Source organism: Schistocerca gregaria, chromosome 3, assembly GCF_023897955.1.
Source record: "Schistocerca gregaria isolate iqSchGreg1 chromosome 3, iqSchGreg1.2, whole genome shotgun sequence".
Lineage (NCBI taxonomy): Eukaryota > Metazoa > Arthropoda > Insecta > Orthoptera > Acrididae > Schistocerca > Schistocerca gregaria.
This window is the reverse complement of record NC_064922.1, coordinates 200,899,785-200,925,132: the sequence shown is the minus strand read 5'-3', so window position 1 is coordinate 200,925,132 and position 25,348 is coordinate 200,899,785. Positions and strand designations below refer to the sequence as shown.

The following is a 25,348-nucleotide window of genomic DNA, read 5'->3' as shown; positions in this document are numbered from 1 at the left end:
ATGGATAAGGGGCTTCCCTGGGGTAACCCCCGTCTGATCGATATCCGGGGGGTAGGGTGACCGTTCACAATCACCGAGACACTGATACCGGTAAAAAGATTAGTTAAGACTTGTCGAGCATCATTATTAAAGCCGACAGCGGTGAGCACTCTCGATAAAAAATCATGGCTGACGCGATCGAACGCTTTTTGGAAATCAAGAAAAAGCAAAGCCCCTGGGATATTAGCGGCAGCCGCCACCGAGATTACATCGCGACATTCGAGAACGGAAGTCAGTATCGTGCGTCCAGGCACACAGCTTTGGTGGGCGGCAATAATGGTATCGAGCAGCTTAGAGAGACGGATATTAATTGCTCGAGCGACAAGTTTATAATCAAAGTTAAGGAGAGTAATAGGACGGAGGGAGTCAATTGCAGGTCGACCTGTGGATTTCGGGAGGAGGACCATTCTGCCTTCCTGAAAAGGAGCAGGAAGTGAGACTCCCCGCATCACTTCATTTACCATTGACGTTAAGGTGTCACCAATGAGCGGCCAAAATTGAACATAGAACTCCTTAGGAATACCATCTAATCCAGGCGACTTGCGGGACTGCGATCCTGCAACAACATCATATATGTCATCCTTCTGAAAGGGACGCAGAAAGGCGTCGTTTAATGGAGGAGTGACGACGCGAGGCAGCAAGGAGGTAAAGTCGTCAAGAGAGGTTTCCGCCGGGACATGAGTATCGTACAGATCAGTAAAATAGGTGTAAACGAAGTCAGAAATGTCACGGTGAGAGGTGAACACGCGGCCGTCAGCGGTTGTGAGGGAGGCAAGGCACCCACGTTTCCGGCGCGACCGTAAACGGACTAGATGGTAGAGTGACGTCAGTTCCTCTTGTAGAAGGGAACGTGGTTGAGACCTCGTCCGCAGGCCCTCCATTTGAATGCGTTTGAGCTGCAGCAATTTGGCTTTGATGCGCTGTATATCAGTAACCCGGAGGGGAGCATGCGTAGCACTATCGTACAGTTGACGTAAGACAGAATAGTAAAATTCTTGCGTTCGTCGATCTTCTGCCACCTTCGCAGCCCCAAAACGCATGAGAGCCCTACGGATGTGAGGTTTTGCATACAGTGTCCACCATGCCACGATAGACGGGTACCGGTCCATAGTACGAGAACAACGTGTCCAAATGTCCTCCAGGACGATACCAAGGGAGGTATCTTGCAAATACGCGATATTGAGCATCCAAGGAGGACGAAACAATTTTACCGGTTGTCGCTCGTAATTAAACGTAACGGCTACAGCGCAATGATCAGTAAAACAGGCTGGTATCACATCAACAGCCAGAAGTTGCCCACACAAGGAATCGGAAAGGTAAAAGCGATCGAGGCGACTGCTAGACGTGGGAGTAAAGTAGGTATGTCGCACAAGTGTAGGATAGCGAGAAACCCACACGTCACGCAGGTGCAAGGAGCGCACAAGGTCGTGGAGTTCTTTACTGAAATTAAAATTAGGAGACTGATCTACCGGCCGTAGAACACAATTGAAGTCCCCACCTAAAATTATCTTTGTCGGGGATTTACGAAGCAGGTAAATGACTTCTTCTTTATAGAAACTCGAGCGTGCGGTAGTACAACCCGAACCAGAAGGGGCATAAAGAAGGAGTAAACTGAGATCATAAAACGTGCACCCGATCCCCCTTCCACTGTCAAGTACTTCGAAATTCATCAACGGAATGCCTTCTCTATAAAACAAGGCAGTGCCCGTAGAAAGTTCGGAAGCGACATTAAAAAACGTCGAGAACCCAGGAATGGAAAACTGGTCGAATAGGACTTCCTGTAAAAAAACAACATCTGCCCCAGACTGATAGATAAACTGTCGCAAAGCGGCGAGCCGAAGCTCAGAACATATTCTGTTAATATTCAGAGTAAGAAATGTATATGCTTGCATGGAACTTCAACCTACAAAGAAAAACAAAGATCGGTCGAGAGCCGTCAGCTGACGGAGCAGCATACAAGTAATCATACCAGAAACACGCCCTGAACCACAGAGAGAAAAACTACGAAACAGAACCCTCATCTTCCCACTGCTTTTTCTTCGGCCGTGACGCGGCTCTCCGTGGCTGTTTACGGATTCGACTGCGGCTCCGCGATGCCGACGATGCAGCGTTCGGCTGCGTAGGAGCATCATGTAGACATTCCGTGTCAGATTGCGAGAGAGAGGCCTCTACATCCCACTCGTCCGCAGACATGAGTTCACGGTGGGACAGTTGGTGAATAACAACGGGATCCACTGGCTCTGGAGAATCAATCAGTTGTTTGATGGGAGGAGGCTGTGACCCAGAGGGGGCGACAGAAATTCCAGAAGGGGGATGCGAAACAGAGTCAATAGGAGAAGTGTCAGAGAGCACCGGAGAAGACACGTGGCAACCAGAAGCAGGTTCCGCCACTGGCGTCTCCGAAGAGGCTGCCGCGGTAGCAGGAACGTCAGATAAGGTGTCAGGGAGCTTCTGCAAAGGCGTGATAGCACCTGTGGCTTCCTCATCCACGATTTCCGACTGAGAAAGAGAGTCCTTTACCGGAGGCCCATCGGAAGGGCGAGCCAATAAGGAAGATTCATCAGCCGCATCATCCTGTGTTCGCCGACGCTTGTTGTGAGAAATCAGCGCGGGAACATCGGAATTATGGGCAGCAACATCCCTACTCAAGGACAACGGGGGAAAATCACGGCCGTTGTCGGGTAACGGATCACTGCGTCCCTCAGTAACAGTGAGCGATTCAGTCCGAGATCCTTGCGGGAGAAGATCAGCTAAAGTCAATTTTTTACGCTGTTCGTATGTAGGTTTTAATACCACCACACGCCGCGGACAATTAGTACGGAAATGACCAGTTTCATTACAATAATAACATGTTCCTTCCTGGCCACTGTACGTGATATGGACCCTATAACCACATACCTGTAGGTGAGAAGGAATAGGTTTTTTGACCACCATTTCCACCGACCGAATACCACTATATACCTGTAAGCGGTGCTGAGCAGACCAGCGTTCCTTTCGAATATGGCGTACGTCCCCATAAGGAAGCAAAACGGACTTCAGAAAAGAGTCGTCAACCTCGGGCGGAAGGTTAAATACCCGAACATTCGTATATACCACTTCTGCATTTGCCAAGAGAACCATACTAGTGGAACCATCACGGTGCGTAAAGGGTACCTGAGAACCATGACGAGAAAGTAGCCTATCAACCTGGAGCGGGTCAAGAAACTTAACAAAAAACACATATAATTCGCTGTCGAAATATGCGGTATGCACCTGATCAGTAGTGACCTTAACTGTATCGACTAACCAGTCATGTATCTCCAAAGAACCGGGCTGGACGTGACGCGTGGATTTGTCAAAGGTAAAACTGACTGTACCTGTACGCGGAACTTTCGTGGGAACCATGGTGGACATCACGGCGAGAGACGACGCCGCGACAGGAAGGGCCGCACGAACACCAAACACCAGCCGACAACCAGCGATGCGACGCGCACGGAGACCAACACGGCACTAAACTGACAGGAGGAAAACACGCTGCGCTACGGTAGAGGCGGAACTAAGAGCACGACCTAGTCGACCGACGCGCGAAGCGAGAATATTTGTTTTCTTTACGGCTCCACACCGGAGCGGACAGGCACTCGGGCGAAAGTCATTCAAAACCGGCGCCAGGCGCCAGGTGCCGCATCATCTGAGCTACCGAAGCACGACTCACGCTCGGTACTCACAGCTTTACTTCTGCCAGTACCTCGTCTCCTACCTTCCAAACTTTATAGAAGCTCTTCTGCGAACCTTGCAGAACTAGCACTCCTGAAAGAAAGGATATTGCGGAGACATGGCTTAGCCACAGCCTGGGGGATGTTTCCAGAAAGAGATTTTCACTCTGCAGCGGAGTGTGCGTTGATATGAAACTTCCTGGCAGATTAAAACTGTGTGCCCGACCGAGACTCGAACTCAGGACCTTCGCCTTTCGCGGGCAAGTGCTCTACCATCTGAGCTACAGAAGCGCGACTAACGCCCGGTACTCACAGCTTTACTTCTGCCAGTACCTCGTCTCCTACCTTCGAAACTTTACAGAATCTCTCCTGCGAACCTTGCAGAACTAGCACTCCTGAAAGAAAGGATATTGCGGAGACATGGCTTAGCCACACTCCGCTGCAGAGTGAAAATCTCTTTCTGGAAACATCCCCCAGGCAATTAAAGAAGGTCTCCTTGTGGGTCCTCAAATCGATGTTATAGCTAAAGATAATAATACTTTTAATGCATTTAAAAAAGTTATGGAAAATTTTCTAGGAAACAGTAAACATCCTGATTATGTCCAACTAGTGAAGAACATACTACAGAAATTGTGAACTTTGGGGTGCAAACTGAATCCCCAACCACACTTCCTGTTTTCATATTTGGACGCATTTCATGGCAACCTGGGTGCGGACAATGTCGAACGATAAGAGAGATTCCACCAGGATATTCGAGGAATGGAGAGGGGCCGTCAGGGACGATGGAATTAGTCAGTTGTCGCAGATTACTGCTGGATGCTGTCTGGGGACTCTATGGAAAAACGCAAAAAATGGTTCAAATGGCTCTGAGCACTATGGGACTTAACTTCTGAGGTCATTAGTCCCCTAGAACTTAGAACTCGTTAAACCTAACTAATCTAAGGACATCACAGACATCCATGCCCGAGGCAGGATTCAACCTGCGACCGTAGCGGTCTCGCGGTTCCAGACTGCAACGCCTAGAACCGCACGGTCATTTAGGTCGGCCTGGAAAAACGCAAAGGAGAATCCAGGAGACCTACATTTAGTACTAAGGAAACAAGATTTTACTGAAGTTCTGCTTACAAGCGAACGGAAATACAATGCTTAGCAATAAAAAAACACACCAGTTCACTTCTTATTCTCTTATTAAATCAACATTATATGGTTTTTGAAGAAAATATTTGAACACTTCATTCGTGATTTGTCTTAAAACCTCATGTGATGGTGGAAAACGAAAGTAAGTTCTGAAATCAGCGGTACTGAAATATTAAGGATCACCTTTCAAACTCCCAACAAGTTTTAATTTGTAGATCTGCGTAACGTCACTTTCTAAATTGGAAGGCAATATCCAAATACACGATATGACATAGTAACGACTGATTTTATGAAACACATGTTTACTATAGGAAACATATCTACACAACAATGGCACATATGAGGCATTCGATATTATTAAAGATCAGTGTGGCCATATTGCATGTCAGCACAAACACACCGCGTTTCCGCCGCAGTCCCGACACCGCTCCGTAGTTATCAGTATGATGCTGTTAACGGCCTTCACATTCCGATCACACCGCCATCTCAGGGTAATGATTTTACAAAAGGGGCTTGATGTAACCTCACGAGAAGATGTCAAAGGTACATAAGCTGTGACACTCTAACGATGAGTTGAGATGTATAACCTCGTCCAGCCATGATGTTACATAGCATTTCTCTATTCACGTTATCGAAAGCTTTTTCTGCCGGATGGGTTTCTGTGTTGAGCTCTTTTCTGTAACTTTTTTGTAGTGTGAAAACACTGTCAACAGTTGATTGTCCTTTTCTAAGACCTGATTGTTCTTCAAAGATTAACTTTTCACCGATATTTTTCAGACTCGCATTCAGGAATTTGGCATACAATTTATAGGCTGAATCCAGGTATTTAGGAAGCTTATATCTCCATAGTTACTACATTGATTTTTGTCGCTCTTTTTGAAGGCGGATATTAGTCTGGCTCTCAGTCAGTCTTTAGGTATCTTTTTATTTCTCAAACATTGATTAAATATGTGAACAAGTATAAGACGTAGGAATAATCCTCCATACTTCCACAGTTTCACATTAATACCATCTAACCACTGGCTTTCCTATTTTTTGTAGCTCTCAGGGTTTCCGTCATTTCTCTCATATCAGCACCAACCAGGCGCTTTGTGTTATTTAGTTAGGTAATGTCTGAGTTAAAGTGTCATCATATCACATTTTTAATAATTAGCCACCCATTCGTTCTCTCTTGTATTATTAATACATATAAGATCCTTTTTTTTTTTGGTCTGCGGACAATATGGGTGCATCACAGATTGCCTTACGTTTTTGTAACTCTGTTTAGTGTAATGGTTTTCCTGTTAAATTCACGAGTGATGTTTCCGCTATCAATTATGACGCACCCTTTACACACCGCCGAACGTAAGCACTCGATAGGGGCTATCGTGAGTCACTGCGTCGTTCGTTGATACAAGGACTTGTTACGCTGAGGTTCAACAATGCGTAGAACACTGTACGCCCGTGCTGACGTCACAGGCAACACCATGAATTGTGATATGTGCGTGACGCATTTAGAGCGCGCGTGGAGGGAGGTTATCGGATATTCCCTGTCGACGGCGGAGCGATCGCCTGACAGTTACACGTCCTGACGCTGCTTAGCTGTCTGCATCCAAGCTGCCCCTGTCGCGTTTCTTGCTGCTGCTGTTTAAGTGTTCAAGGACACCAGACATCTGAGGTTATCAGTCTCCCACTCACCCCGCTGGACAGGAGCAGAGAATCCACCGTGTCTGCGTGTAGAGTAAATTGTGTGTGTAAGTGGGAGAAAGTGTTCTAAATGTTTGCGTAGCACTGCGTTTCTTGACGCAGGGTTCTAAACTAAGAATTATGGCGCAAAGTATAGGAGTAAAAATACCTGGTCACACAGACATTCTTCCAGACGCAAATGGAATCACCTGCAGTGCTATATTTTAAGAAACGTCAGTTTTCCTGTGGAGGGGCATGGGGTAGCCAAATTTAATGTACGAGGGTCAGTCAAAAAGTAATGCCTCCTATTTTTTTTTTCTACGTTTAATTGTTAGGAAATTTAAATGCAATTACATAGGTTGAAAACCACAACATTGAGGATCATTTTGTCATTTTTCAATGTAATCTCCGCCCATCTCTACAGTTTTGGTCCATCTTTGAACAAGGGCATGTATCCCAGCATGGTAAAAATCACAGCTCTGCTTCCTAAGCCATTGACGCACGGATGTTTTGACGGCCTCCTCATCTTCAAAATGAATCCCACGATGAGCTTCTTTTAGTGGCCCGAACAGATGGAAGTCTGATGGTGCCAGGTCAGGGCTGTATGGGGGATGAGGCAAAACTTCCCATCCAATTTTGACAATCTCGTCAGAGGTGTGACGACTGGTGTGTGGTCTTGCATTGTCATGCAAAAGAAGAACATCTGCCATTGATTTTGTTGGGCGAACCCACTGAAGACGTGCTTTAAGTTTTTTGAGGGTTGTGACGTATTGAACAGAATTTATTGTGCATCCCTGCTCCAAAAAATCAACCAGAATCACACCCTCTGTATCCCAGGAAACTGTTGCCATAACTTTCCCTGCCGATCGCACAGTTTTGAATTTTTTCTTCCTCGGCGAGCTTGTGTGACGCCACTCCATTGACTGCCTCTTTGATTCGGGTTCAAAAAAATGCGCCCATGTTTCGTCCCCGGTCACAATTTTTTTCAGAAACTCATCTCCCTCCAAACGGAAGCGCTGCAAGTGTTGGGAGGCTATTGTTTTCCTTGCCTCTTTATTCTGATCGGTTAACATTCTTGGAACCCACCGTGCACAAACTTTTGAGTACCCCAATTGTTTAATAATCGTGATCACACTGCCTTTACTAAGAGAAATAATGCGACACACTTCATCTGCAGTCACCTGACGGTCACCACGAATGATGTCATCAACTTGCTGAATGTTGTGTGGAGTCACTGCACTCACCGGCCTGCCGCTCCGCTTTTCGTCAGTCAACGGTGTTTGCCCTTCAGCTTCCTTACAACGACGATTCCATCGTCTAACAGTGCTGACATCCACTGTCACAACACCATACACCTTCTTCAGTCTTTCATGAATGCGTATGGGCGTTTCACCTTCTGCATTCAAGAATTCAATCACACAACGCTGTCTCAAACGAACATCGATGTCGGCCATCTTACAAACTTCTGCTGTGCTGCCACCTGTTGACACAGAAAGTTACTACTGCAGTGGATTGCAGAAGAAGGTTTGAGGAATGGCACCAAATTCAAATTTTTCACTTAACTTAATTTTTTTAAGTAGAAAAAAAATTGGAGGCATTACTTTTTGACCGACCCTCGTAGATTGAAGCCCAGTAGCACAAGAAGTTAACTGACGAGTAATTCAAACAACGTGATCTCAAAGAGAATTTGGTTGCCTGTGATTGTTTAGAGTGAAACATAACAATTTTTTTTCATTTTGAATTATGTCTACTTCTAGATACATTATAAAAAATAAAAGAAAGACGTGGCACGAAGGAATGGGATGGAAATCAAAAGAATTAATATACATTTATAAACAAAAAAATGATTAACATTTCAGAAAAAATACATGACTTGTTCAAGAGAAAGAGCATCAGAAACTGAGCAAGTCAGTAACGCGTCGGTCCACTACCGACTCTTATGGAAGCAGTTGTACGTCTTGGCATTATAGAGTTGTCGAATGTCATCCTGAGGGATATCGTGCCACATCCTATCCAACTGGCGCGTTAGAACGTCAAATTCCTGAACTGGTTGAAGGGCCCTGCCCATAACTCTCCAAACGTTCTCAATTGGGGAGAGATCCGGCGACTTTGCAAGCCGAAGGACGCTTTGCTAAGCACGGACACAAGCTCTAGAAGCTCTCTCCGTGTGCGGGCGGTCATTATCTTGGTGAAATGTAAGGCCAGGATGGCGTTCGATGAAGGGTAGCAGAACGGGGCGCTGAATATCGTCGACGTAACACTGTAGTGTAAAGATGCTGCGGATGACAGCCAGAGGGCCTGCTCTGAAAATAAATGGTACCCCAGACCGTCACTGCAGATTGTCAAGCCGTACGGCGGGCGACAACGATACTGGTGTACCACCACTGTCCGTAGCGTCTCCAGACACGTCTTCGGCTTAGGATCTCGTTGAATGGAGCAGAAATGTCTTCAGTAATGAGTCCTTCTTTGAACCAAAGCTCGATAACCATCGAAGACGTCGCTCGAGACGCCCTGGACAGCGATGGGATCTGAATGTCGTTCGCCGTAGCACCCGACAACTAGGAGTGATTTTCTGACGTGCCATATATTTTCACAACAGTATAGTTTTGGTTTTCATCTGCAGCACTCTTAGAACACAGCCATACGTCGAAGATATTCTACGCCACTTTTGTTCTCCTTTATGGCAAGCCACCCTGCGCTTATAATTCGCAAAAAATTTCGAGAGTGAGAGTTTCTACAGCTTGTCTTCATGCTAGCCAAACCACACGTCGGCCAGCCAGGTGGCCGGATATCTTCTTAACTGAGATCGTTTGGGGCATGGTGAGGAGTTCCCTCCAAGCAGACCGGGATTCGGACGATCTAATGAGCCAACGGAACATAATTTGGCTCGGTATCCCTCAGGTGGACATCCAAGAACTCAGTCAATCAATACGAGGCCGAATAACTGCTGCTTGCATAACGGCCAGAGGTGGGCCAATACGATATTGTCTTGTTCACTATCTGCAGCACTTTCTCTTGAATAAACCATCCAGTTTTTCTGTAACTGTAATCATTGGTATCTACCAATTTCCGTCCCATTTAGATAATAGCTTTTTGGTGCGTCATTTTTTCATGTTAGATTATATTTCAGTAACTTACAAATATAAATGTGAGATTTTGCTTACTTAGACACACTTTTATTGCAGCATCGTATTCGGTGCCTTGTCTATTTATTTAGCATATGACGTGACACACTATATTGGAAACAGCATAAAAGAGAATATACATTGTTAAAATATAGGATACAAACATTATAAAACAATGTAAATTGTACGTTGGCACATAACAATAAATGTAAAACGACTAGGTCTACAACTTTGCTTCCGCCGATTTTTCTCGAAGTTCGACACTTTCTTGTGAAAAGCTTACAAACAATTTACGATAGCTTTAGGGCAGCATACGAATCCCGCAGCTTATAAACTGGGCATCTTTTGAGAGGAGCCATAAATCGATCCAATTTTACACTTTTTCAAATGACCGCAAGTGCTAGTCAGATAGGTCGTTTGCCATAGATCGAGAAAGGTGGCAGACAAAGGGAGGAATATCTGGAGAATAGAGCGGTTGGGGTAGAACTTCCCATTTCAATGTTTCCAAGTATGTTTAGACGGGATTTTCGACATGGTGTCGTGCACTGTCATGCAGCAAAATCATTTTTTCATATCTATCTCTGTTGTGTGATCGTTTGTCTTTCAGTGCTCTGCTCAAACACATCAATTGCTTCCGATAACGATCTCCTGGGATTGTTACCGTCGGTTGCAGTAGCATCGAAAGCTTTCTCTTTCACAATCATGTCGGTCTTCAACGTCAAAATCGCCATTCTTGAAGCATAGAAACGATTTTCTACGTAGTTCTGTCACTAAGAGCCTCTCATCATAGCTCGTACCCAGATTTTTATGAGCCTCAGCCACAGATTTCTTCATATCAAAGCAGAAAATTAAAACTTCCCACAGATGACGAGAATTGGGCTCATAAGGTGACGTATTCAGCCGAGAATAACTTTATGATGCAATAAAAAATCGACTTTATTCTCAAATGCCTAAACTTACTGTATGACACGACGAGCGACTTGCACCACGCACTACAGCCGTCTATTGCAAACACGTGGAAGCAAAGTTGTAGACCTAATATATTACAAAACAATAAAACTGCGTAAAGTTCAGATTCCAGTACTTTCAGCAATCATAATTCCACACATAGATTCTGCAGCCACTACACAGCTTGTGTTCTCGCCCTCTGGAAGTCGTCATCAGTGCCTGTGAACGTCCTCAGTGGGCACTCGCTGACGATGTGGTGGATGGTTTGTTCTACGGCATCACAGTCGCACCCAGGGTCAGGTCTCAAGTTCCGTCTGTACATCGAGGATCCGCATCAGCCATGACCTGTCAGTATTCTTTTCAGTGTTACTCAGGTTTTCCTTGGGAGGTGAAAGCCCCCTGGATGTTTGGAAGTCTCAAAGTACGCCATCTTGGATCGGCTCTGTTTCTCGAGTCCTTTCGCCAGGTTTCAACGCGCACAGCTGTTTTGGCTCAGACGTTGCTATGCAGTCCTCACAGGAGGATTTCAGGATATGAGTTTTCTAAGTACAGTAAATTTCAGGTGGATTGGCAGGGCTGTATTACTGGAGATCTTTTTAAACTCTCTTTTAAGTATGTTGCATCGTTGTATGTAAGGCGGTTCGATGTTACTGATGACTGGTAGCCACTAGAGTAGTGTGATTTTAATAGCTCCAGCAACTATTCTCACCGTCTGATTTAGCACCACATCTATTTTTCCCACGTGCGGGCTGTTTAGCTACACCGATGCGAAGGATTCAACTGTTGAGTAATCCAAGCTTAGAGCGGTGGTATGAAGTGTCTCTCCACCAGCTCCACAGGTCCTTCCCATTAATTTGTGGAGGATGTTGTTTCGTGATTTCAGTTTGCGGCCAGGTTTGATCGGTGTTTTTCATAAGAGAGATTGCGATCACATGTTAAACCCAGATATTTTGGATGGGAATTGTAAGGAAACGGAGTCCCGTTCAGAGATATCTGTAGAGGTGTTCACACCAGCTTATTGTTTAGGTGGAAGCATGAAGTCTCCGTTTTAAATGCGCTTGGAGCTAGTCGCCATTTCCTGAAATATTCAGCCAACAATTCCAGATCTAGGGTGAGAGTCTGTTCAAGAGAAGTCATATTAGTATGTGGGCACGCAGTAGTGATGTCATCTGCGTAAACAAATTTTCTGGATGTCTCTGCCTTGTCTCACATTTGAGAAGATTTTTCTCCGCTACATATAATCAGCCATCAGAAAGCAGAGCCGAAACTGGAAATAACAGTGTGTTGCATCTCCTGTAATGCCATGTATACAAAAAACCTGGCCAACAGATTTTTCGGGAATGTCGATACATATTCGTCATTAAACTTTTGTTCTACGATCAAAAGCAGTCCCCGTTGCCCCTTTTAATTTCATCCCTCGAAATATAGAAAATGAACGTTGATTTATGGTAAGTGAAACGTTTTCCCTGGTTGTACATTGTCTCAAAATTGAGTTCTACGTTGTGAGTTGTGACTACAAATTTAATAAAAAGATACTTAACTTATTAAATTCGTGTATAATGCGGTAATGTAGGATTGCGGGGCCTTCACCCATACGAATAAAGTGTATCTCGATTGTAAACAGTCTCAGATTAGACAGCGTAACCAATTAATCCGTTTGACTTTCCATTATGAAGCCGAATTGTAAACAGTCTCAGATTAGACAGCGTAACCAATTAATCCGTTTGACTTTCCATTATGAAGCGGACAACAAAGGTGGTAAGTTCAGAAAATGCAATAATATACAGATATTCGTCGTATTCCTCTTTTTCCCTTCATCATTATTTGGCTCGTTTAATGCGGACTGTCACGAATTCTTCTCCTGTATCAATCCAGAGCGTCACTTGCACGCAACGTCTTCAATTATTTTTGCATATTTGTCCCACTGTATATGTTACCCTCTATAGCTTTCTCTAGTACCATGGAAGTTAATCGTTGTCTTAGTACATATGCTATCATCCTTTTCCTTCTTCCTCTCATTAATTTCCACATGATTCTCGCCTTACAGATTTTGCTGAGAACCTCGTAATTTCTTATCTGTCCACCTAAATTCCAAAATGCTTCTATAGCACCACATCTCATACGCTTCGATTCTCAGTCTTCTCCGCTTTCTCCACAGTCCGTGATTGGAGTGCTTCATATTAAGGAATTTCTTTCAAATATTAGGACCTGTATTTGACACTAGTAAATTTATTTTCACGAAGAATGCATTCTATGCCTGTTCTACTTCGCTTCGTCAAATTTGCATTATTTTGCTTCCCAGATCGCAAGATTCTTCACTGCATCTACTTCACGGTCTCTCAATAAGCTAATCACTAAACCCATTTCTGCTATTCTTCATTACTTTTAACTTTCCTAACCTGTGTTAATCTTTTCGTCTTAACAACCTACAACCAGTATAAAATATCCAGAATGAGATTTTCACTCTGCAGCGGAGTGTGCGCTGATATGAAACTTCCTGGCAGATTAAAACTGTGTGCCCGACCGAGACTCGAACTCGGGACCTTTGCCTTTACTGGCAGAAGTAAAGCTGTGAGTACCGGGCGTGAGTCGTGCTTCGGTAGCTCAGATGGTAGAGCACTTGCCCGCGAAAGGCAAAGGTCCCGAGTTCGAGTCTCGGTCGGGCACACAGTTTTAATCTGCCAGGAAGTTTCAGTATAAAATATTTTTCGTGTCCTAGTCATTGCCTGACGCTGTTATTTCTCCTCGCAACTGCTCCTTCATTATTCCTGTATGATGTGTCAGATGTCCTACTAGCCTATCACCTCTTCTGGGAAGGATCACCCATAGAATAATTCCTCCACCTATTTTCTATATTACATCCTTTTCTACTTTAATTATTCACTTAATTTTTCACATTCTTCAATAGCTCCATATTTAATTGCTTCCAATTTTCTCTCGTCCAGATTTCACATTTAGAAGATTTATTTCAATACAGTAGCTTCAGCCAAACTGTGTAATCTTACATTCGTGGCAGGGAAATTCACCCACTTCTTGCGTTACTGTATCGCTATCAGCTTTGGTCTTAAGCAAGGAATTTTTATCTTTGCCTCTATTCTTCAACACCAGCAATAGTACAGCAAGGTAGTCTTTGGTCCACTTTGCACTTGAACACTACATTGAAATGCGTGACACCACTAACGTCACAATCACAGATGGCGAAAACGTTGCACAAAAACGTGGTACTGAACCACGCGATCCCACTAACATCTCAAGCCTCACTCCCTCTTATCGATGACGACATCACCCTTGTCGATGATGTAATAATCATGATGACACAGGCCAGGCCATTTTTCTATGACAACACGTTGGTGGGAAATTAATAAAGTAATATGGACGAAACAGGCAACAAGTATGCATCCACTGCGTTCAGTTCCGGCTACTAATATTATCTGCTTTTAAAAAATGTATAAGCTCCACCAGAGTTGAGTAAATTGAGGCTATTCTATAAGAAAACTATCTCTCTCTCTCTCTCTCTCTCTCTCACACACACACACACACACACAATGTTCATAACATGAACTTACAGGTTAAGCAACAGTTATGGACGATTTTGTATCATACTACGTATGAAGCACAATTAAATATTTACAATTCAAAACATATGTTTTACTCAAAACAGAGGCCTAAATTGTGACAGTGGAATTTCAAAAAATGTTCCACCGTGCTGATTCGGTTTCTAAGTTTTTCTATAACTGTACAAAATACATGAAGCAGACATTTTAGGCCTAAATGAGGATAGGCACAAAAACACCACAAACAAGGGTGCAACGGCAAAAAACGCGTACTTATGAACTATGCTTAAATTACTATGCTTAACAGATAAGTACAGAATCAAATAACTCTTCTGTAACTGTTAGCTGCTGGAAGAGAGATATTAATGTGTCATGCCTAAAACATGACTGTTAACCCTCAAATTAATTAACACCACACTATTTACATGTCACAATTGTTACAAAACACATGTGACTGAAAATAACTCGCTAAGAAGCCAGTTGGGAGTTTATTTTTAGGCGTAAATGAAGTTATGTCCAAAAGGAAATTTCCGAGAAATTCTTCAACATTCATCCATCGGAACGACTGTGCCAAGGCTCTCTAAGACGTTTGCAGCAAGTATTTCCTTCGTTTCCCTATTAAACTACTAAATAATACCAAAATCTAATTGTAGTGCTCCAAAATACGAGATGTAAACACGCGACATACGCAAAGATATACGAACTGACAAAGCCCTATTTTTCGGATGTTCATTTATTTAGGCTAAAGACGACATCAAGTTCAACTGAAAATTGTAGAGATGTACACGCTAGGGTATTAACTATTTCTCACACTATGAAAAATTTGTCATCTTCTGCCGACAATGCTAATTTATCCTGCCATACCGTGTCAGTTATATGACACTTCGATGAAATTGCATACTGAACAGTAGTAATACGCAATCACATAGGTAAGGTAAAAGGGTTACCATGTTTCTAATACTTTGGCTGTCTTTGAAATTATTTAAAAGCACAGTAACCCTCCTATCTCTATGAATGATTGTTACTACTGTCCAGTGCAAACAGTAATTTAGCGTATCTCCCATCTCGTCCTCACCTACTTCCTCTTCGCTTTTTATAACATTATCCTCAAGTTTGTTTCCTTGTATTGACCCTCTATATATTCCTTCCATTTTCATCTTTCCTTCCGTTTCTTATCACTGTTTTGCCATCTGAGCTCTTTGTTGTATCCTGCCTAGTCGTCAAATATGGGCGTCTAGGAACCCTCTTTCCCGGATCACTAGACAAAAATTCAAATAAATCTTATTGATGAGTTTTATTACGAAAAGTAGTTAACAATAACTACCCTTGAGAAATACATAGATGTGTCGCAAACAAAGGGCGACATGCAAAATTAGCAATGTACATCTGTATAAACAATCTTAATACAAGCGTATTGACTAGTCTTGAAGCTACTCTTGAACTGGGCCGGGACCAGTCGGACGCGGCGCTTATGTCATCTTCGCACAGAGGCCACTATCGTCGCGTTGTCGTACTGGAGAGGGGTTGGTCAGTGTGCGATTGGCTGACGTCACAGCCCTCTCCCCTCTATAGTTCCCGACTGGTGTGCTTGCGCTTGACTTTACGCCATAACGGTCCTGATATTCATACAGATGATTTTCTTTTTTCCAAGGTCTTTTCATTTTTCCCCTAGCAATACATGGTTTTACAGCCTTGCATTTTCTCTATGTCTAATCCTGCTTTGACGTCTACTAGGCCTTTTTCTTTTTACCTGTATGATACTCTACTGCCTTCAATATTTTAGCTCTCAAACCTCTCCGTTCGTTTTCAGCTATATTCCTTTTCCTTGTGCTAGTCAAAAGTCATCTAGATTTTCCTTTCAAATTTTCAGTACTCTCCGGCTCTTTTAACTTACCTATGTCCCATCTCCTTCATTTCCTCCATTTTAGCAATTTCTTCAGTTATGGCATGCAGATCATAACATCTTCTTTCATAATTCTTAAACCAAGTATTAGACATGATTAAATTTTCTTGTGTGCAAAATTTAGGAAGCCGGCTTCCTCTGTCATTGCAGGCAGCTATCGCAATTAAATTTTCGCCTCCATTAACTATCAGAATAATAGTATTTGCCTCACCACACATTCTTTCAGTCTTTCCATCATCTGCGGACGTTGTGAACATTACTGTCGTTGGTGTTGACTTCGTATCTATTTTGGTTATAGCATTCCGTACAAATGCGACGACGGCGCATGGAATATCTCCTTTAAGGAGCGCGAGTGTGAAGCAAACTGTGACATCTAACTTACCGGAAAGTTACTTATTATATTTCTTGTTAAGGTAGGTGATGTGTGGTATATGAACAATATTAGACGGAGACTTCACCGAAAAGTTTCCGTTTGAGATACTTTTGCATTAACTGGGGCAATATTTCATGCTGAAGACAGTGGCGGAGGGTAACCACATATATCACCAACGGTTCGTTCATCGGCCTGTGTTTACTGGAGAATTTTTGCTTGAATTGTCGTATAATTTCATTGTTGTGGGTTTGCACTATTAATTATGACACACCCTGCGTATTTCAGGCAATGAAGATAGTCTTAATGGTATGAGAGGAAACGGTATTGCAGAGTGGAGAGTGATTTTAGTTCGTTGCTCAGAGACATAAACTAAAATGGTTAATATTAGTGATGATTGATAGGTGAACAACAGGTAATTTCTCTGAACTCGTAACGTATTTGGTTCCGTCCTTTAGAATCGACGTAACTCCTAGATGTTGACTCAAAAGAGAGCACGGAAAGTTCTGGAACGTTTCACAAGCACTAGCAGACGGCACACATGTTGTTAGCCATTCTGAGGTGATCCCATCCTCCTCGTCGTGGAAAAGTTTGACGCCGCCATCGTAAACTACTTCGCCGTCGTAAAGTTCTTCGTCGTCCACATCTCCTTCTCTCTGTTTCTCCCTCCCCCCCCCCCCCCCCCCGCACCCACCCCCACCAGCTACTCACACTCTATGTGTGTTTGTGTGTGGGTGTGTTTTGCTTCATTATCTATTCATTTTTTAATCTTAGACAGCTCCTCTTGGCAACTAAAGGAGGCCATTGCAGAGAAAATAATAACGTTTTGTCATAGTTTTGCTTCTAAGTCCAATATCATTCTGTTTATACAGCGGAGAATGCAAAACGGTACATCACAGAGGAAAAAATGAATCTAGACTACCCCAGTAAGGCATAACCATAAAATTTCTGGCCAAGTGGCGCTTTGTAGTCTTTGAATATCCAGAGTGATTTATAAGCGTCGGAACAAACTGTAGGTGATTCGAGAAAGGAATGGGAAAGAAAAAGGATTATGCACACGTGTGTCCGTAAATTGTCACCGAGTGTGCATCAAAGCAGGTGGCACTGATACACTATACTACACTAGACATCGGATCAATTTTTTTAGTGTTACTAAAGATGTTTAGAAGGGAGGCTACGAGATTCAGTGCTATCGAGCACATGCCGCATCTCTGATCTGCACTCTTTCGAACAGTTGTAAGCTGTAGCTCAATACCATCTCAGGCTACATGCAAATGCTCTTCAAGGGTCAGCACATTGTCAACTCGTTCAACATAAACCAAATTTTTCCCATGCCACTACGAGTGAAAATCATTGGTCGCAGCATCTTGCACAACCTGTGCTTCCAAAGCTGTCTCCAAATTTCTTCATACAAATCCTGAAAAACGAGTGGAAATGTTTTGTGGATCGGGTGGTGTGACAAGGTATATGGGTGGAAATGTTTTATGGATTGGATGGCACTGTGTATCAGGGTAAGTGGCTTGGCGAGTTGGTGCAGCCTCTTGAACGTTACTATGTGTTTGGCACTAGACAAAAACCATCTCTTTTTTCTCCTGGAACATATAGTCGATCATTGTGCTTCGACGTAACTAAAATAACTCTAGCAACAACACGAGGACCAAAACAGATCATTTGTACCATCTACGTTGCCACTTATGCTTGTATATAAATTAAATAGCATGTGTTTATTCAGCAATTATTAACCGCAGATTTCACGTACATACGTTGATGTGAACTTTTTTGTACATTTTCTTGTCATGAATCGCCTCTACAGATTGGTTCTCTTACTTGATATACTGCGTAACTACCCTACATTTGAAAATGAACTTATTTATGCAAATTAATTTTTAGGAATGTTATTTTAATTAATCTTAAATGCATGTGACTGTTAATCATTACTGCGTGAAAAGAACGATTATCAACAGTACAAACGGTTACGTAATTTAAATGTGCCCTGTAAAAAAAGTGAGTGCTGTAAAGTTACAGGAAATTTCGGTAATTGTAAACTTTTTCGTCAAAATGTTCGTTGAGGACCGACTAGAAATTCTTACCTTGTAACGGATAAATTGACTCTGTTCTGGCTCCAAGGCAAGAATGTTATGCTGAAATACATCAATGTGCCGAAGATTGCCTTCTTATTCTTATTTCTTTTAATTTGCAGTTTTAGCAAATTAGCTTTTGATTCTCTTTTCGAAATTATTAATTACTGTTCACACACAAGGGCAAGGTGTGACATTGTAAATGTTACCAAACACGTTTTTCTTTGAAGAGTTAGGATATGCACTGTGAAATATTCATAAATGACAAAGGAAGTATTTTGAAACTATATTCAGTCCTTTTAATTACACAAACGTAAACTTATATTAATATGAACAACCTTCATTGCCTTTCTCTGCATCGTAATTCACCATAGTTTCTGCTGCTACAAAACATTTCTATTACAAATCTGTTTCCTTGGATTGCTGATGCAATACTATGTAAGTGATCTAAGTAAGAGAAAATTAATTAGAATACTGAACACAAGGTTGGTAGTACTTCCTTATTATCAACACATAGGTATTATTAGACACAATTAAATTTTTGCACAGCAATAATTACTGAACTCGCGCTTGCAACTAACTAACTCGAAACAAATTACCTTTTTCTGAAGTGCAGTTTTTACACTTAATCACCTTAAAGTCATCCTTTAGCGTCAGGTTACACGTCGTGGGACATCTCAAATAGACATCTCTGGGCAGCACATCCGCTATCCACGCTCCTGATTCGGCCATGATACTACACGCGCTCTCCACTACTCAACAATTACCGCTGCTCGACTGTTACCTACTTACCTGCCAGAGCTCTACGCAACAATGTAACATCTGGAAACTAGAGAATTTGTATCGCTAATGTGTTCATAATACAGAGGTATTTAAAGTGGTAAAATTCTAATTAAACTGGAAATTTTCGGTATATTTGCATTCAAAGATGCACCAAATAATAACATACCACACAGACTGTGATCTATGCCATAACACTCGGTGTATGAACTTTTCAATGAGTAGGCAATGTAGCACCTCTATGGTGATAGTAGCCTGTTCGTAGACACTACAAATGTTTTGCGACATATCCACACATTGAAAACATTGAAACTGTGTGTTGCAACGCCGTGAGACACAATACCCAACACCGAAATGTAATACATAAGCCACTACATCCCCTCCAATCTCCCCCTTCGTACTGTGAGCCGGAGTAGTACCAAAATTTAATGGAACATGCAAGATAATTTAGAGACGTATACTGTATTTCGGCGTGGTAAACCTTAACACGTGGTGCCTGTTTGTTTCAGAGCCTGTAGCACTGGTGACGAATCTGCAAGTACATCCCATGGTGCATGACAAGAAAGCGCGTACACTGCAGCTGAACATCAGCTGGACTGTGCCCAAAGGTGAGCTGCAGCATTACCTGCAATAACTTGAGTTTGTCAATATGTGCAGTTGTACATTAATTCGACAGCATCAACAGGTAAGTGGGGTGCTACTAGATGTCAAGTGATGTGGTGAATGATCTATACATCATTCAGCTGAAAGAGATGTTGTATCCTGTGGTCCCCTGGAAAAAAGTTCCTGTTGGCTCTTGTTCGATTGTTCTTAGTATATTCTGTGAGTTCCTAGAATTATTAAAAGAAACCATTATCCATTACCATTGGTTTAGTGAAATAGAACACACAGTAGTGGCTTGTATCCTGAACAGCACTTTTGGGGACTATTTTCTGACCAGGAAACGTAACTCCATCTTGTGATTAAGGAGTGTGGGGCAGTGGCTGGTCGATGATTTATACGAACAGTACTCCAACAGCCGTTATTTTTATGTCTTTTTATTTAGGTTTCCAGTTTCGACTCCTCGACAGAATTATCCTCAGAGACTGTAGTACGAATGACAAACAGCATGCAGTTATACAGATATATAACAGGCAACAAGGCGCAGATATTGTTTTCTTGTCATGTACGACTGGATTCTTTTTGTCACGAACCCTAAATAAAATGCTAAAAAAATAACGGCTGGTTGGAAGCTGTTTTTACAATTCTCTGACCAGTACAAACAAGTTATCCAGACAAAAAAGTACGGAATAACATTTATTTGTGCATAAAGGGTGATCAATGATCTGGTTCATCCATCCAAAATCACCGAACGTAAACAACATAACAGGTCGAGACTCAGGTCATATAGTCAGAATGACACTCCAATACTAGCTCTGGGGAATAATTACGTTCCTGACAGGTTAATACTGTAATGCATTAATACTGTCTCAACAGCCGTTCTTTCGATATTGTTTTGTTGAGCAACAAGTTTCAACGTTCCGATCATGTCATCTTCAAGCCCCTCGCATGAATGACACCAAGTACCATTCGTGCATGCAGAAGGCAACCAACCGATAGACATTGGTACATGGATCCGTAGATATCCAAACTTCACGAGCATGTGCGAAGTTTTGATATCTACAGAATCAGTTACGAATATCGGTGGCTTGTCTTATACGAGCAAGAATGGTACTTGGTGTCGTTGAAGTAACAGGTCTGAAGACCACGTGACTAGAACCTCGAAACTGGGTGCCTAATAAAACAGTATCAAACTAACGGCTGCTGGTGCAGTATTAATACCGTTCATCGACCTGCCGTTGCCCCAAGACTCTCAGCCAAAGATGGAGTTATATTGACTGAAACTATATCCCAAATCCGCGGTCGAACCTGGAACCTTTTCATTTCGTGGGAAAGTGCTCGATCGGCTTAGATATCCTAGAACGACGCGGGACGCGCCCTCACAGCCCTAATCCAGCCAGTACATCTCTTACGTTCCAAATTTCGGCACACACTCAGCTGTAGAGTGAAATTTCATTCTAGAAACGTTCATTTTATTCGAATCAACCAGTCAGATAAACAAGCAGGGGCCCCACTCAGATAGCGGATCGCCTTAACGTAAACCGAGCCTGTACTTGACATTTGCAAGGAGCTTGCGTCGCTGTGGATAATTGGAACACACGCCAGTAACGGCGAGGCACCGGCCACAGGATCGAATTGAGCTAGCCACTTATTACTGAAGGACAGCCGCTGACAGCGGCTAGCGTAGCCTGAGAAAAAAAAAAAACTAGAACTAGAGCACCGAAGAGCAGAAATGACCGAAGGGGTATCAACTTTTCCAGTTGAAACCAACTCTACCCGTACTTAGCATTCTATAACTTCCGGTTGCACATAAATTACTGTTTAGCAATTGCTTTCTATCCGTCCATCTAAGTAAGCTACAGGTCAGTCTTTCTTCACAATAAAAAAATTCCTTTTGATTTTTACTTGTGTGAATTCTGACTGCTTTGATACGGTCTGTCACAACTTAATGCTAAAATACAGTAATGCACATACATGTAAGGGTCAGCGAATTACCAATTGTCTGATGGTCACTATCAGTTAAAATTTGTTCCTTTTCGGGTGCTAAATTTGCGTTAGATAAGCAAAAGCTATGTTTGTCCTGTTTGAGACAAGGAAATGTAAGACATATTTGGCGACACTGTCTTTGACAAAGTGCTTGACTTTGCCAATGCGACGACCTGAAAGGCGATCGGTAATGCTTAATAACTGACAAACGGCGCAGTTTTCTTCTTCTTTTTCTTCTTGTTCTTGGTTGGCTCTACAGTCCTTGGCCTCCTGTATCATCTGCCTCTATTCCTCTCTGTCCATCGCCTTCCTTCTCCAATTTCTTATTTTCATCGCCTTTAGATCTTCTTCCGTATCGTCCAGCCACCTTGTCTTGGGTCTACCTCTTTTCCTTCTCCCGTCAGGTTTTCCTATGAAAACTTTCGTGACACTCCGAATTTCTGGCATTCTCTGTACATGTACTGCCAATCTTATTCTTATCTGCTTAATTTTAACAACAATATCCATCTGTCCAAAAAGTGCTTGTAGTTCTCGATTTGTCCTTGCTCTCCAGCCATCTTCCTCTCTCACTGCTCCAAAAATCCTTCTTAGTTTCTTTCATTCCCATCTCAATAACCAGTTCTTCCCCTTTAATGTCAATACCCAGCCTTCTGATATACATATTACTATAGGTTTTAATATGGTCGTCTATATTTTGATTTTTGTATTCCTACAAACATTCCTGGAATTAAATACATTCTGCAAGGCAAAATAGCAACGATTTCCACTCGCTATCCGTTCTTTAATTTCTACTGCTACTTCATTGTCCTCCGTTATTACAGAACCTAAATATTTAAATGTTTTCACTCTTTCATATTCTTTCCCATTCCTTACTATTGAATTCTTTTGTACGTTTATATTGGGCTCCCCGATCACCACATACTTTGTTTTGTTTATGTTTACTTCTAAACCTACTTCTCTTGCTTCGTCCTCTAACGAATCGTAGTTCCCCTTTAGAATGATGCAGATTATCGAGATTTTTGTGAACGATTATTTCTCAGCACAATCTCCCCTGCTGCACCTTTACAAGATTTTCAGACGCTTTCTGACCACGCCCACGGTGATTGTTACTGCAATGTAGCAGCACTGCTCAGTCACAATTGTAGTACCAGGTTATTCTTCGTATTTTACTGTCACTGCTGACACATATCGAAACACAAATAACGCTCTAGTCTATTTTGGTACTGCTGTGTTAAACAGGCACGCAAAATTTTGCTTTAACAATCAATTTGATTTTAAACGGAAGTAAACCGCAGCTTTCCGTCCGCACGGAAAGGCGCTAGAGAGACGTGATGAGTAGTATGTGTTTGTGCTGACTCCAGCTACACATTGCAATAGTGATATTGAAAATGTCAGGCGAAACACTAGAGAAACTCTGTATTACATTCGGTAATGAAATTCTTCGTGAATCATCCATCACAAATTGAGAGGAATAGGGGATAACTACAAACATTTTCTCAATAATATAAAACGTCTGACAACGTAGCATAGTAAGTTTCAAATTTAAAATAAAAATCAATTTCCTAGGCAACATTGTCTATTCGACAGACGAATTTATATTTAGAAACCGGTAGCCTGTAAAAAAAAAAAAAAGTGAAAGTAAAACATGAGAAACGTAGTTTTCAGTGTAGCTGCATAAGTACGACTAAAAAGTAAATTCACTGATGTTAAAATTAATCACAAATCACATATAAATATTTTGTAAAGTGACTCATTCTACATTATTTAGGTATAGAAAAATATTGAAAGGATATAGCACGTAACTAACCTCGTGTGGGAGTGCCATTTATACCTAGTGTCCTTAATTATTATATTTATAGAATAAATTTCAGTACACTTTACGCTGCCTACGGCTATCTCTGGTATCCTGTAAGTTGTTTCCTGAATTCTCGTGGGCAGAGAGAGTTAGTGATAGTCACAGTATCGTCGGGAACGTTCTGCGTGAGCAACAGTTACGTCCGTACTACCTACAAAGGGTTCATGCTATGGATCCAGCCAATTTTTCACAATGCATTGCCTGCTGCACGTCGGTCGAGCAGCGCTACACTGACGCACCCCTGTTTCCACGACGAGTTCTGTTCACATATGAATGTGAGTTTACTAATGACTGTTTTCTGAATTCGCGAAATATCAATGTCTGGGCAGACGAAAACACTCGTTCAACACCTGTTCAGGGATTGCAGCACCAGTTTAGTGTTGACGTGTGGTAAGGTATTCTGGATGGTCATGTGATTGAGTCACACCTCTTTTCACTCAAACTAACTGTTCCTGCATTCTTGATCTTCCTACAAAACGTATTGGACCCGTTCTTGGAAGCTGTGGCAGTGAATGTCAGTTGGGAAATATGGTTTTAGCATGATCGTGTACGACCTCACTTCTCAAGTGAGTTTGGGAGACATCACAACGAACAAGTTGGTGGAAGATGGATAGGTCGAAGTGGTACAACCGCGTGGCCGCCGCGATCGCCGGAATTTAACTCCCTTGGACTATTCCTTCTGGAGTCGTATGGAAAGTTTAATTTAATAGACTGCAGTAGACACAGAGGAAGATCTGCTGGCACGAGTTATGCCTGCTGCACTAGAAGCTAATGGTAAAAAGTAGCCTGTTTGATTCTTTTTTTGGCCTTCTATAAAGGATGATACTCTGTCTTTAACGTGGATTTTACGATTTATCGGTATTTTACAAATATCAATGATTATCGAATGTCCTAGATTCGCGTCATCACTGCAGTGGAAGCCGCGGCCACGGCTTTTTAAGCAGTATCCAAACAGATATTTTCGATCAGTAACACTGAGAGTAGCTTTTACTAGGATGTTAACAATAAAGCAAAGAAACTGCCGGAAAACAATGCAGCACCTTCAAGAACTGTGTCCAGTGGGACCAGCGTTTAATATGAGCATCCTGAGGGGTTGTGGTGCTAGTGATCCATTTGTCATGGTCACCGGCCATCACACGGCGCTGAAAAGGCTTGTCTGTGTCCAATATGTTTAAACTCTGCAGGCGGTGCTGAGTTTAGAGGTGAACAGTGTTCACAACATTCAAAGCTTCAGCCGTTTAACGTAGTTCACACCGTTGTCCTACGACAAGCTGGATGGACAAACGGACGGAATGCTGCGCGTGTTGGGCACAATGTATGTAGGCGTGTCACTGCTTTCAGCAGAACATTACCACAGCCGTTGACCAGGTTTTGGACGTTCAAGTAGTGCAGACGCACTTCATGATCGACGCAATACGTGAGCAGCGGTTGCCGGCCGAACATCATACAGGTCCGAAATCCGAGTTCATGTTGCACCTGATGCGTCATCGTGGGCCATTGGGAACTGCCTGCGTGCAGCAAGATTAAGACCACGTGTACCTCTTGCCAGGCTTTGACTGACAGCACAACACCTCCAGTGTCGTTATGTGTCGTGAAGGATTGACAGGTCAATGGAA

The 25,348-nt window shown here is 42.6% G+C and overlaps 1 protein-coding gene across 1 annotated transcript in view; it reads left to right on the top strand.

Annotated features, from left to right (window-relative positions):
* LOC126355309 (uncharacterized) overlaps positions 1 to 25,348 on the top strand; it is an 852,583-nt gene that overhangs the window by 511,423 nt on the left and 315,812 nt on the right. Inside the window, exon 4 of the mRNA XM_050005601.1 lies at positions 19,801 to 19,899. Within this exon, the coding sequence (XP_049861558.1) occupies positions 19,801 to 19,899 (99 nt within the window). The remainder of the gene's footprint in view (positions 1 to 19,800; positions 19,900 to 25,348) is intronic.